This window comes from Myotis nattereri (assembly GCF_964212035.1).
Source record: "Myotis nattereri genome assembly, chromosome: 14".
Lineage (NCBI taxonomy): Eukaryota > Metazoa > Chordata > Mammalia > Chiroptera > Vespertilionidae > Myotis > Myotis nattereri.
This window is the reverse complement of record NC_138089.1, coordinates 29,832,449-29,846,261: the sequence shown is the minus strand read 5'-3', so window position 1 is coordinate 29,846,261 and position 13,813 is coordinate 29,832,449. Positions and strand designations below refer to the sequence as shown.

Genomic DNA, 13,813 nt, shown 5'->3' with positions numbered 1-13,813 from the left:
ACTTGTAAAAATAAACTATTGCATAGGAAAAACTCTTAGAAACTTGGGGGTAGGCAAAGATATTTACTTAGGATGCAAAAAATACTCATCATAAAAGAGAAAAATTGATAAACTGGATTTCATAAAAAACTCAGCCTTTTGCTCTTCAACAGACACTATCAAGAAAATGAAATTGCAAGCCCCAACTGGGAGAAAATATTCTTACAAAGGACTTGTATCCAGAATTTACTTTTTAAATAAAGGACAACCCATTAAAAAAAAAGGAAGAAAACCCAAATAGATATTTCCCAAAAGAAGATAGACAAGTGGCCAACAAGCACATGAAAAAATATTCAACATCATTAGTTATCAGGGAAATGCTATTTTTAAACTGTTTCTGTCACTATAGATTCTTGAACATAATGTGTCAATATAAAAATTAGATCACTAGTTCCTGTGACAGTGTGGAGGGGAACTTTTTGGGGAGATAGAAATGGTCTATATCTTGATTTGGGTAGAGATTACACAGGTGTATAAATTTATCATGTCACATTCACTAGAATAGCTAATTTTAAAAAGACTTTCAGTTGACAATGATATGGAGCAATCAGAAGCTCTCACACATTTCTGGTAGGAATGTAAAAAAAGGTTGGAAAACAGTTTGACCATTTTTTATAAATTAAAATTTCACCTACCCTTTAACCAGCAATTCCATTCTTAGTTATCTACCCAAAAGAATTGAAAGTGTATATCCAAGAAAAGCCTTGTATAAAAATATTAACAGTAGCTTAATTTTTAATAGCCCAAACTGGAAATAACTCAAATGATATCACTAGGAGAATGGATTGTGGGATATTCACAAATGAAATATTACTCAGCAAATGAACTGCTGATATACACAGAAAATGGAAAAAAATCTTGTAGACGTTAGCTGAGTGAAAGAAGCTGGATGCAAGAGTACATACTATTTGCCCTGACCAGTTTGGCTCAGTGGATGGAGCGTTGGCCTGCAGACCCAAGGGTCCCAGGTTCGGTTCTGGTCAAGGGCATGTACCTTGGTTGCGGGCACATACCCAGTGGGCTGTGTGCAGGAGGCAGCTGATCAATGTTTCTCTCTCATTAGTGTTTCTAACTCTCTATTCCCTCTCCCTTCCTCTGTAAAAAAATCAATAAAATATATATATTTTTAAAAAGTACATACTATTTGATTTCATTTGTATGAAATTCTACACCAGGTCTGTCTATAGCAGTGGTTCTCAACCTTCGTAATGCCGCAACCCTTTAAATATATTTCTTTATTGATTTCAGAGAGAGAGGGAGAGAGAGATAGAAACATCAATGATGAGAGAGAATCATTGATTGGCTGCCTCCTGCACATCCCCTACTGGGAATCGAGCCTGCAACCCAGGCATGTGCCCTAGGCTGGAATCGAACCTGGGACCCTTCAGTCCGCAGGCTAATGCTCTATCCACTGAGCCAAGCTGGCTAGGGCTGCTGCGACCCTTTAATACAGTTCCTCATATTGTGGTGACCTCCAATTTCATTGTTACAAATTGAACATAATTAAAGCATGTGATTAATCACAAAAATAATATGTAATTATATATGTGTTTTCCGATGGTCTTAGGTGACCCCTCTGAAAGGATCGTTCAATCCCCAAAGGGGTCGCAACCCACAGGTTGAGAACCACTGGTCTATAGTGATAGAAATCAGATCACTTGTTGCCTGTGGCAGGTATGATAGGGTAACTGCAGAAGAGCATAAGGAAACTATGGGGATATAGTTACCATATCTTAATTGAGAAGGAGGCTACACAGTTTATAAACTTATCAAAAATAATTAATCTTTATACTTTGAAGTTTATTATATGTAATTTATATCTCAGTAAAGTTGATTAAAAAATAACTTTTATATTTTAAAATATATTTTAAAGTAGCGTGTTACGTGACATTACCCTATGGTGTTACGTATTATTGTAATTAATATAGCTTTACATATTTCTGAGATGATGATGTCACTGTCCTCCGTTCTCATTTGTGTCCACTTTAGGTGAGCATGACCCTAGACAATTCCTTCTGTTCACATGACTCCTGAAAAGCTGTGTGTTCAGAGCTCAACCTCGCAATTGAGGTCCTTTCAGAGTTCAACTTGGTTTGTACAGTATTTGGTTGAAATTTAGCATAGAGAATTATTTTGGAGCTTTTGAAGCTTTTCTTACAGTTTTTTAGTGTGTAATTTAATTTTATTGAAAATATTATTTGAGGATACTGTTAAATTTATAATAATGAACTTTCCCCTTTTTCTCTTTAGCCCATTTTTCAGTGAAGAATTTTACTTTGAGATTCCAAGAACTTTCCAGTATTTGTCTTTCTATGTTTATGATAAGAATGTTTTACAAAGAGACCTTCGTATAGGTAAGTAAAGATAATTACTACTCATAATTATCTTTAATCACAACAGTGGTTTTTATGTTCATTCTTTCTCTAATATTAGAGTGTTGTAAACAACAATAATATATGCTCAGCATTTCTAATCCGTTTCTCTAGTTAGTCTTCATGTTCATTTGTTCATCTGATTTTTAATTTGATCCTTCCTGGTCTTGGTGTCCTATGTTTCCTTATACCTGATGGGTCCCTCTCCAAAGTACTCATTACGCTTGTTTATCAGTTTGTTGTTTAATATCTAGTTGAATATGATATTTATGGAGCAGAGGCTATCGCTCACAGAGTGTCTTACATTTAGTAAATGTTCAGTACGTATTATGTTAAATGGTTCAAGAATGTTTTATACAAAGATCACAGTGTTTGATACCCCAAAGAACTTCTGTTTTTGAAGTTTTTCTAATAGAACTAATTAATTCACTCTAATATGATAATATGTTTTCTGTCTGTTTATATTGGTGACCAATAACTCTACTTCTTAAATAATTGTCTGAGCCTCAGTGGACTACATATGTGTCACATTCATGATCTTTGTACCAGTATCTTTGTATTTTAATAACAGGTAGAGGTCTATAATTTACATGTATTATTCTCTTCCCTTTAGTATCCTGAATTTCATCATCAGCATCTCTCCTTTCTGATTTGAAATATGTCCAAGTCTCCTACAGTTGAAATGATTAAGCTTATTTGACTTAGTTCTCTTAACCACCATTTGTTTCTGCTTTGCTGTTGAACTCTTTTTAACAAATGGTCTATATTCTTCCTTTAAGTTTGCAAAAATCATTTAGGGAAAATCAAGTAACCTTAAAAACAACATAGTTTTTCTTAATTTTAAAACTATTACATAATCTTAGTGACTAATAATGACTCTGCACAGGAGTAACTATACATAGTTAAGAATTTGTATATTTCTTCCCATTTTGTATTCCATTCTATGTTCAGTTTTTTCCTTTTTCATTTAATAGCAAGCTATGATCTTCTTCCTGTGTTAGTAAATATGTTTTAAAAATATTTGTTACATAATATCTTTTGCATAGGAATGTATTATTTTAACTGCTTCTTTGTTGTTAAACATCTATGATTCCAGTTTTTTGGTGCTCTAAATGGTGCTGCTGTGAACATCCTTGTGCATATATTTTTGCATGTCCATTTTTTTAGTATAAATTCTTAGAAGTGAAAATACTGAGGCAAAGGGTGTGAATATTTTTAGGATTTCCTCTATATGTTTTTACATTGGTCCCAGAAATATTGTACTAATTTACATTACCCCCAGACATGCATGGGCATAACCATTTCATATCCTCATCCTTCTGGATATTGTTATTGAAAACATTTTTCAATTTGATAGGTGAAGAATTAATATTTAATTTTTTAACTTGTGTTTTTCTGATTATTAGTGAATTTGGGGAATTTTTTATGTCTTTCATTTTTCTTTTATGAGTTAGTTGCTCATTTTTTTACCCATTTTGTATTTGCTGGAGTTATATTTTTTAGTTATTCTTATGTATCTTTATTTGTTAAATATGTTAACTCTTGTCAGCTATATTCATAGCAATACTTTTTCTGTCACAAAAAGCGGTTTTTTAATCCTCATCTGCATCCGTCACATTTCACTCTTTAGATTGCCAAGGAAAAAATCAGTTTAATGACATTGTTTTTTCCTAGTTGTCTTTCTTCTGACTTCATTTTCCTCCATGCATATTCTCCTCTCTCTAGCAAACCCTTAATTATAGATCACCCCTGAGGCTTCATCCTCAATTCAATTAAATAAACATTTATACACACTTATATGTGGCATACAGTGGATGGGAATGTTAAGATGAATAGGACTCAGGCTATCAGAGGCAGACTTGTACTCTAATACTAATATATTATGATAGGTTCAGTGGTAGAGGTATGAACAAAGTATTTGGGGGCAGAGAGGGGAGAACAGTTCATTTTGTTTGGTGGAAGATTAACAGACTACTTAGGTAGGAAGATGTTTCAAGGAAATAGGGATTGACAGAAGCAGAGGAGAAAAGTTGAATCATATTTGTGGTGTATCTGCTGGAGTACTAAGAGGAGGATGGTAGACGATGAAGTTGGGAATAATAATTGGGGTAAAGTTGTGATAGACCCTAAAAGCTGTGCTAAGGAATTTGAACCTTATTCTATAGACAGTAACGTTGAGCCTCTTAAGAATAAGGAACCTTTTAAAAATTATGTATAGCTATATATCTGTAATAATAAAAGGGTAATATGCTAATTAGAATGGACATCCTTCTGGACGACCTTCCGGACGAAGCCGGGGCTGCTAGGGAAGCCCAGGTCCTGGGTGCCAGAGGGAAGCTGGTGCCAGCAGCTGGGGGAAGGAAGGCCTACCCTGGCACGAATTTCGTGCATCAGGCCTCTAGTACATATATACTTTTGTAGTTCTACAACTTCCTACAACAGTAACTTTCAAACTATAAACTCAGTCTATTGATTACATATTTAAAGTATTATATGTAATTATATATAGCTATATATACACATATACTATATAGTTTATAGTTTAGATTAGAGAGATTAGAGGCAGAGAGACCAACCAGAAGGCTGTTACCAAATTAGATGAATAGGGTGATGGCAGTGGAAATGTACTTCACTGGAGTAGTTTCAAATAGGATTTAGGGACTAAGGGGGCAAAGAGGATGTGAGAAGAGAAAGAGCTGAAAATGTCTTGTTAGTATGGCTACAGTTAACTGGTATAAGGAACCCAGTAGGAGCATTCAGTTTTTGTTTGTTTGTTCGTTTATCCTCACTCGAGGATATTTTTTCCATTGATTTTTTTAGAGAGTGGAAGGGAGGGAGAGAGGGGGAGAAAAAGAAAAAAAGGGAGGAGAAAGAGAAGCATCAATGTGAGACACATCGATTTGGTTGCCTCCCTCACGCACCCCAACAAAGATCAGGGACTGAACCTGCAACACAGGTATGTACCCTTGACAGGGAATTGAACCTGTGATTCTTCGATGCGTAGGCTGCTGCTCTAACCACTGACCACACTGGCCAGGTCAGGAGCATTCAGTTTTGAGTGGAGAATGGGAAGGGGAGAGGATGCTTTTGGTTTAAGGCAAGTTAAATTTGTATTACCTGGGGAACATCTTGGTGGAACATCTTTGGTTGACTGGAATGCAGATCTGAAGCTTAGAGAAAAGAGCTGGAGATGCGGATTTGAGAGTCATTAGTATTAAGTGATACTTGAAGCCTCTGCTGGAATGAATGAAATTTCCTCAGGAGAAGATAAGGAGTGTGTTTCAGGGAAAATGAGGCTTTAGTAAAGATTGATAAGGTGGCCCTAACCGGTTTGGCTTAGTGGATAGTGTGTCGGCTTGCGGAATGAAGGGTCCTAGATTCGATTCCGGTCAAGGGCATGTACCTTGGTTGTGGGCACATCCCCAATAGGGGGTGTGCAGGAGGCAGCTGATCAATGTTTCTCTCTCATCGATGTTTCTAACTCTATCCTTCTCCTTTCCTCTCTATAAAAAAATCAATGAAATATATATTTTTTAAAAAGATTGATAAGGTATTAGGAAGGTAGAAAGAGATAAGAGAGACTACTATCAGTGGAAGCAAGGAGATTTAATGTCAGCAGCTAGAGAGAGGTAGACTAGGATGAGGCTGTTGGTGATTATTAGAGACGATGTCTTAAGAAAATAATGTGTAATTTTCATTGTCTGTTTACACTTAACATAGTTATCATATAGTGTTTCTTGAAAAGGCCTTTAGTTGAAGTTTATGATTTTCAAAAGTTGCCTTTGTGTCTTTTTGCATGTTTCAAAGTAAAAATTAATTTTATTTTGAGTAAAAATCAATTCTTTGTGGGTTGGTATCAGAAAACCATGAACTTGGAATGAGAGCTTTTTTCAAGTAAGTTTATTCTTAATAATAGATAACATTTATATATTTAATGGGAATTTTTTTCCTTTTACACATAGGAATTATTATTAAAGTAAACACAGTACATATGTATACCATTTTAAACCCTCACCCGAGGATATGTTTATTAATTTTTAGAGAGAGAGGAAGAGAGAGAAACATTGATCAGTTACCTCCTGTGTGCGCCCTGATATAGGATTGTACCTGCAACCTGGGTATGTGCCCTGACCTGGAATTGAACCCTCAGTTCCTTTAGTGTGTAGGGACAGTGCTCCAACCAAATGAGCCACCTGGCCAGGGCCATATGTACACTTTTAAAGTTGGAAAATGGTCTTGCTATTTTCATTTATAAATATTTACATTTTTAGAGTTCGACATATTTTCTTTTGTCATTAGCTCATAAAATTGGGTGATTTATTTTTATTTCGAGTTACTTGAAATTGAGTTCCTTCAATTATTTTATAACTCTGAGTTGTCTAATTATAGATTAAACAGTGTGATACCATTTTCTGGAAATGAAATTTGAATTAGAGATCTGAGAATGTGTACTGATCACATTATTAAGAGCTTGTTTGTTTTTAATTGTATAAGTAACATGGATATTTTTCTTTTTTGTAAAAAATTTTAGCCTTAACCAGTTTGGCTCAGTGGATAGAGCGCTGGTCTGCGGACTGAAGTGTCCCAGGTTCAATTCTGGTCAAGGGCACATGCCTGGGTTTGCCGGCTCGATCCCCAGTAGGGGGCGTGCAGGAGGCAGCCAATCAATGATTCTCTCATCATTGATGTTTCTTTGTATATCTCTCTCCCTCTCCCTTCCTCTCTGAAATCAATAAAAATATTAAACAATAAAAAAACACAATTAAAAAATTTTAATTATAGTACTCGAGATGATCCTAATTAATTCTGACCACTGATCCCCCCCCCCTTCTAATACCTTTCCCAGAAGTAATAACTGTTATAAATATGGGGCATAAATTTTTATATTAGGCATTTTATATGCCAGGAACAGTTAGTATAAAAGATTGATTAGGGATTAATTAAAAACTTGAGTCTTAGGAACCATTTTACACAAAGAAAGGAAATTGTAAAATTGAGGCTTTAAAAGTATGATATATTGTCTTAAGGTATAGTGTCTTCTCTTAAAAACTGAGAAAAAGACAAAAGAAAAACTTTGTGCAAGAATATTACGCAGCTATAAAAAAGAAGGAACTCTTACCATTTGCAACAGCATGGTTGGATCTGACGAGTAATATGCTAAGTGAAATAAGCCAGCCAGAGAAAGACAAGTATTACATGATCTCACTTATATGTGGAATCTAGTAAACAAAATAAACTGACAAACAAAATAGATAAATTTAAAAGGAAAGAAAGCAAGAATGTATTTCCAGTTCCAATGAATATCCTAATAACATTTAAATTAAAACATATTTTACCTCCTAATGTGAATTTTTTAGTTACTTTTGTTTTCAGAGGATTCTAGGCTTAAACAAGTAAACTGCAGTTATCTTAGTAGGCTCTGGCGACTTTTTTTCTTTCCCCTGGATTTGGGATGATATTTGATAAGAGAATTTTACTAGGATATTGGAGATGTGAATTCCATTCCTGACTATCAACTAATTAGCTGTATGACCTTAAGCCACTTTATCTTAGGCCTAGTTCATAAAATAAGGCTGAGATTAAGATAGTTCTTTTCCAGCTCTTTAAATTGTAATTTCTGCTGGCATTTGGCTCTTAAGTCAAACCTACTGTTTAAAATTTGCCTGGGATTGCACTTTGGTGTCTGTTTGCATAGGTACTGTATCAGTTATCTATAGCTAAGTAATAAACCACTCCAATACTTAGTGGCTTGATACAGCAACCATATATTTGCTTATGATCTTGTAGTTTGTCAGTTAGGGTGGAGCCGAAGTGGGTGGTTCTTCTGCTGGTCTCACCTGGGGTCACTAATGTGCAGATTGACTGGGCTGAACCATCTGACTCATATGTCGCATGGCTAGTACTGGCTATTATCTGGGCCTTCCTCTCCACATCATGTAGGTTCCAAGAGGGTAATAAGCCCAAATGCACAGCTGCTTATTAAGCCTCTGTTTCTATCACATTTGCTGGTGTTCCTTTGGCAAAAGCAAGTGACATGTCAAACCCAGGGTTTGTACTGGAGAGGACTCTACAAGGCATACACCAAGGAGACCATTAACATACAAGTCTACCATGGAGACCAAAGTGTACCCACCTAAACCCTATAAACTGAGGCATCGTTATATTGCCATTGACTGAATTGCTGCTATTGACTGTCTGCCAGAATTTATTCAGTCTTCTGGTCCTATTTCATCTTGTATAGGCAGTCACACGTGTCATAACTTTTATCTACTATTTCAGCCATTTCTCCTGGTGTCCAAATAAGACTGGGACTGTCGAGATTTTGCCAGTTGGTGATCTGTATCAGGATGAAATTTCTAAGAATATGCTTTGTCTAAAAATGGGGCCCAAATATAACATAGTGTTTACAAACAGCAAGAATGTGCTGCAGAGAAGTGGTGCTGGATAGCTAAGAATCCTTTTTTGGTTTTCTTTGGTTTTACTTAGAGACCAAAAAAAGATGGTTTCTTTGCCCACAGTTCCTTCATTTCCTTTTGTGTTTCCTCTTGTCTTATTTTAAGGAACTAATACAGTACCTAGTGTGGGGGTGTATGTGTGGGGTTATGTGATCTAAGCTCCTTCTCTCTATGAGTTTGTCAGGACAGTGAGGAAATGCAATATTACCTATAAATAATTTGTTGGGTAGTTGCTCCTGTGTGAACATTATTATTATTTTTGAGGTTGGTGATTTCATGGCCAGTGAAGTAATGAGTTAACTTTGTTGAAAACAGTGAACAGTAAACTAAAACAATCTTTGGGACCATTAGAGGCACAGAACAGGTTTTTAACATCATTAGAGCTAAAAGTTGTTTCTAATACAGAGGAGGTAAATGAGAGGTAACATTTAAATAAATAACCCAAGATCACATAGCTAACAAGTAACAGAATTGACACTATGCTACTAAATGAATGTCTGTGTTGGAAGGAACATGGACAGGGGTACTTTGGTTTTGAATTCTGGCTTAGGACTTGTTAGAATCTAAGGCAGGTTTTTAAATATCATTAAGATTTCCTCATCTGTAAGATGATGATTATACCCTCTACACACAAGATTGTTATGAAGAATAACCAGAAAATATGAAAGAATACCTACTGTCTGGTGAATGTTCAGTAAATGCTGGCTTGTCTTTCTCAGTGCTCTTTCAACTGTATCAGGCTGCCTGCCTTTTACAATCACTACTTGCCATCTAACCAGTTTAACTAAGGGTAGCTCCAAACAAGTAAGAAAGATGAGGGTTTTTGGGGCCTTTTTTGTATTTCAACTTCTCCTTCCCATATCTCTCCCCCTTCCACATTCCCTTGCCCTTTACCCTCCCTCTTTTCTTCCTCCCTCTCTCCTTTCCTCCCTCTCTCCTTTCCTCCTTCTTTCTCTTCCTCTTCCCTTCCCTTTCCTCTCTTGATTCCCTAGAACTAATGACTTTTTCATGTTATATTGCCTAAGAAAGTGCTGAATATGTTGCAGGTATCCTAATACCTAATGACTTCAAATATTTCCTTTATTTCCCTCTGTCATGTACTTGTGATCATGTACTTGTCACTGCTTCTTCAGGCTGGCTAATGTTGTGCAACTAAACCTTTGCATTTCAGAAACTGACATCTCTTTAGAAAGGAATTTGATATATAGAATAAGAGCTGGCAATAAAATTGCAGGTTTTTCGCAATTTTTGAATGGCTTATTTATTCGGCTAGTCAGAGAAGGGTTTCTGTCTCAGAACACAAGACCCATTCAACTCTTTCATGACAGTGAATACCGTGGACACACAAGATATGAAATAGGAGGAAGAGGACACTTGCTTCGGGGATTTTTTTTTTTAATCTTGTGAACTAAGAGGATTCTCTTTTGGGAAGGCACCTGTAAGTGAAGATTTATTTCCAGTGATGGAGTTGTGAGTCATAAATAGAACAGGTAGATTCCTACTATAGTTTTTATATGCATTATTGGCTAAGTAGACTTTGGTTAGGAGAGTCTGGAAATCAAATCACCTTTAAATCACAGTGCCACTGATTATTTGTTGAATATGTAAATGAATCAAACCAGTAAATTTCGAAATAAACGTTTTTAAAATCCCTATTTTAAATTTTGGGGCTTGCTTTAGTGATATTTGTATATATTACACATGGTACACCTACATACATATTCATAAATTATGAAATTAAAAATCCTGGAAATTGTAGAATAGGGATTTAAAAAAATATTTTTATTTATTTTAGAGAGAGGAAGGGAGAGTGAGAAATGTCCATGTGAGAGAGAAACATCAATCAGTTGCCTGCTGCACATACCCTGACTGGGGATTGATCCCACACCTGGGTATGTGCCTTGACCTGGAATCGAACCCATGACCTTTCAGAGCACAGGACCACACTCAACCAACTGATCTACACTGGACAGGGCAAGAATAGGGATCTTAACCAGGACTGGACCAGCGAGTTTCTGAATGGTGGGTAAACCCTCTTAAAATTCTATGCCATGCCGAAACCGGTTTGGCTCAGTGGATAGAGCGTCGGCCTGCGGACTGAAGGGTCCCGGGTTCGATTCCGGTCAAGGGCATGTACCTTGGTTGCGGGCATATTCCCAGTGGGAGATGTGCAGGAGGCAGCTGATCGATGTTTCTCTCTCATCGATGTTTCTAACTCTCTATCTCTCTCCCGTCCTCTCTGTAAAAAATCAATAAAATATATTTTTAAAAAAAATTCTATGCCAGGTAATATCTGTGCATTTTTCTGGGAAGAGTACACAAAATGTTCATAGTTACTAAGATTCTTAAAGACAGAGGTGAGTGGTCGTCAAAATATATGAACTTCAGCTTAGGACATATAAGATCTATTTCTGTATGTATGCGTATATTTACATATATATGTATTAAGCTGTTATACATTGCCTTAATGTTTATATCTGGTGTGAAATCAGTGGTAAGTGATCCACTTGATAGAATTGTGATCATCTTTGTCATATGTGATGAAACAATATTGAATACTTTGTCATAATTCTGTATCCTAAGCCATTCTTGGTATTATATTAATTTACCAGGAATTTGATACAATCTATAGGTAAAACATTTCAAGAGATTTATATGATTTGGCTCTTAACCTAAACTCAGCAGCATGAAGAAAATTTAGGTGTTCCAGTTAGTGCTTGAATTCTGTACTTGGCTTGTAATCTGTATATTTAGTACTGGAAGAATTTCTTTTTTCCCCCATTAATTTATATCTTAAATACAGTCCCCCAAAAGGCTGAAATATATTCTTTTCCTAGTGTCATTTCCTACAAGATTTGAATGAGTTATATATTTACACGAAGATTTCATCCAACATATTTGATGAAAAACATCATTCATCACTGACAATATTGAAAATTGAAAATTAATCCAACATATTTAAAAGAAAGTTGGAAAGATTTATGCTTGTTGTGAGGGCTGATTTATTAATTTTTAAATTTTACAAGTGTTAATAAATATAGCTACTGAATTTTCAATAGCTCTCTTTTGGGTTATCTAATAATACAGTTGCCACTCTCATGAAAATATATGTGGCTGTGTATTTTAATTATTTTCTTAAAATTATACCTACATATATAGGTAGTCTTTGTGGTTTGAGTTCCAGTCATGATATGAAGCTAAGCTTATCAAAATTTTTAATACGGTTAAATTTTTAATAACATCTTTATTGTGGTGTAATTCACATACCATAACTCAATTGTTTTTAGTATATTAACAGAGTTGTGCAACCATCACCACGATCTAATTTCAGAATAAAATTTTAAAGATAGTTTTTCTGTTTGTTTTGTTGTCATGCTTTTCCTTTTCACTTGAAACACAAAAACTGACATACTATTTTTCTAAAAGTTTTCAAATGTTGAACTAAAAGACCAAGATAGGTCATAAGTGAAAGATACCCTTTAAAGTATAATTAGGGCACTTAAAATGAAAATTCTTATTTAAAGAAAAGAAAGTGAACTCTTTTTTACTTTTGTGCATATACTTTGTTGAAGTTTTGTGTAGAATCTTCGAATAAGTTGTCAGTCATATGCAAAACTATGTCTACTTCTTAAAACTTGAATTGAGGAAGGAAATGCTTTGCACCAACATGGCAAATACTTCATTATACTAAGAACATTTGTTTCTTCCTCTTCATGATACTTTATTCATTGTACTGTATCTTTCTCTGAGAGGTAGAAACTCTTTAAGGAGCTGCCTTGATTTTTTTTTATATGCATTTAAGCTGCATAAGCAGTGTTTGCAATATTTTGATAAAAGCAAATTTTTAATATCTTTGCTTTAATCTCCCTTAATTTTCAATATTGTCAGTGATGAATGATGTTTTTCTTTTTCTCTTAGTTTGGGCTTATAAACTCTTATTAAATGTAAATATCAAACATGGTTTATTCATAGCATTAAAGAATTAGAAGGATCAGTTTGTACTATCATACATTGCTTTTTGCACTGATTGTACTTTGGGTGAAAACATGAGTGTAATAAGTACTAAAAAATGCAATTGCATGTAAATACAACTGAGTTTTTGTCTAATCCCCTAATTCAAAATGACCCAGAGAAGGGCTTGCCAAGGGGCAAGGAAAAATTAGCATTTTTCAATCTTTAAAATATAGAAAAATACTTTATAAAAATGTATTTTTAATATTAATAGGTATGAATTATTTTTTAAAAATTTTTACAAAATATTAAATATAACAGTGCTAAGAATTGCACAAAATGTCTCCTCATTGTTTTACTTATTTCCTATAGGAAAAGTAGCCATCAAAAAAGAAGACTTGTGTAACCACAGTGGTAAAGAAACTTGGTTTTCACTGCAGCCTATTGACTCCAATTCAGAGGTTCAGGTAAATATTAAGACGTAAGTGGTGTAAGAGATTATCACACAAAGAAAATGAATGAAAAACAAATTATACTAGTTCATATACATAGAGCTTATACCTTATTTTAAATTCTGGCACCAAATATTATAGACCTTTGGGTAATATATAGTTAGAAGAAAATTCCTTGCCACATGAATTCAGGAATAATACATCTGTGTGTGCATATATGAGTTTGGGAAGGTTATATTAGGGGGACATTTTCCCCCTTCCTTAGTTCTTTTGTTTCAGTTACAGTGACAAATTATTAAAGCTTTTTCAGATGGGGAAAAGTTTTAAAGGAAGAACATGTTTTATTGACTCTGACTTTGAGGAGAATCCCTAGATGTCTGTGATTTCATCTGTTCTGACCTGGATGCTTTACTTTATTCTCTAGTTAACTAGGCTTAGGAAAATGCTGTTAATTCAAACCATGCTTGAGCTCACCAGACAGTACCTTTATTTTCACACCCATCCTTCCTATTGTTCACCTTTTATTTTTTTAATTTGAAAGGGG

At 34.9% G+C, this 13,813-nt stretch overlaps 1 protein-coding gene across 6 annotated transcripts in view; it reads left to right on the top strand.

Annotated features, from left to right (window-relative positions):
* RASA2 (RAS p21 protein activator 2) overlaps positions 1-13,813 on the top strand; it is a 129,412-nt gene that overhangs the window by 30,079 nt on the left and 85,520 nt on the right. For all 6 annotated transcript variants that reach the window (XM_081106125.1, XM_081106124.1, XM_081106123.1 and 3 more), the window contains exons 3-4: positions 2,290-2,393; positions 13,190-13,284. In XM_081106125.1, the coding sequence (XP_080962251.1) occupies positions 2,290-2,393; positions 13,190-13,284 (199 nt within the window). The remainder of the gene's footprint in view (positions 1-2,289; positions 2,394-13,189; positions 13,285-13,813) is intronic.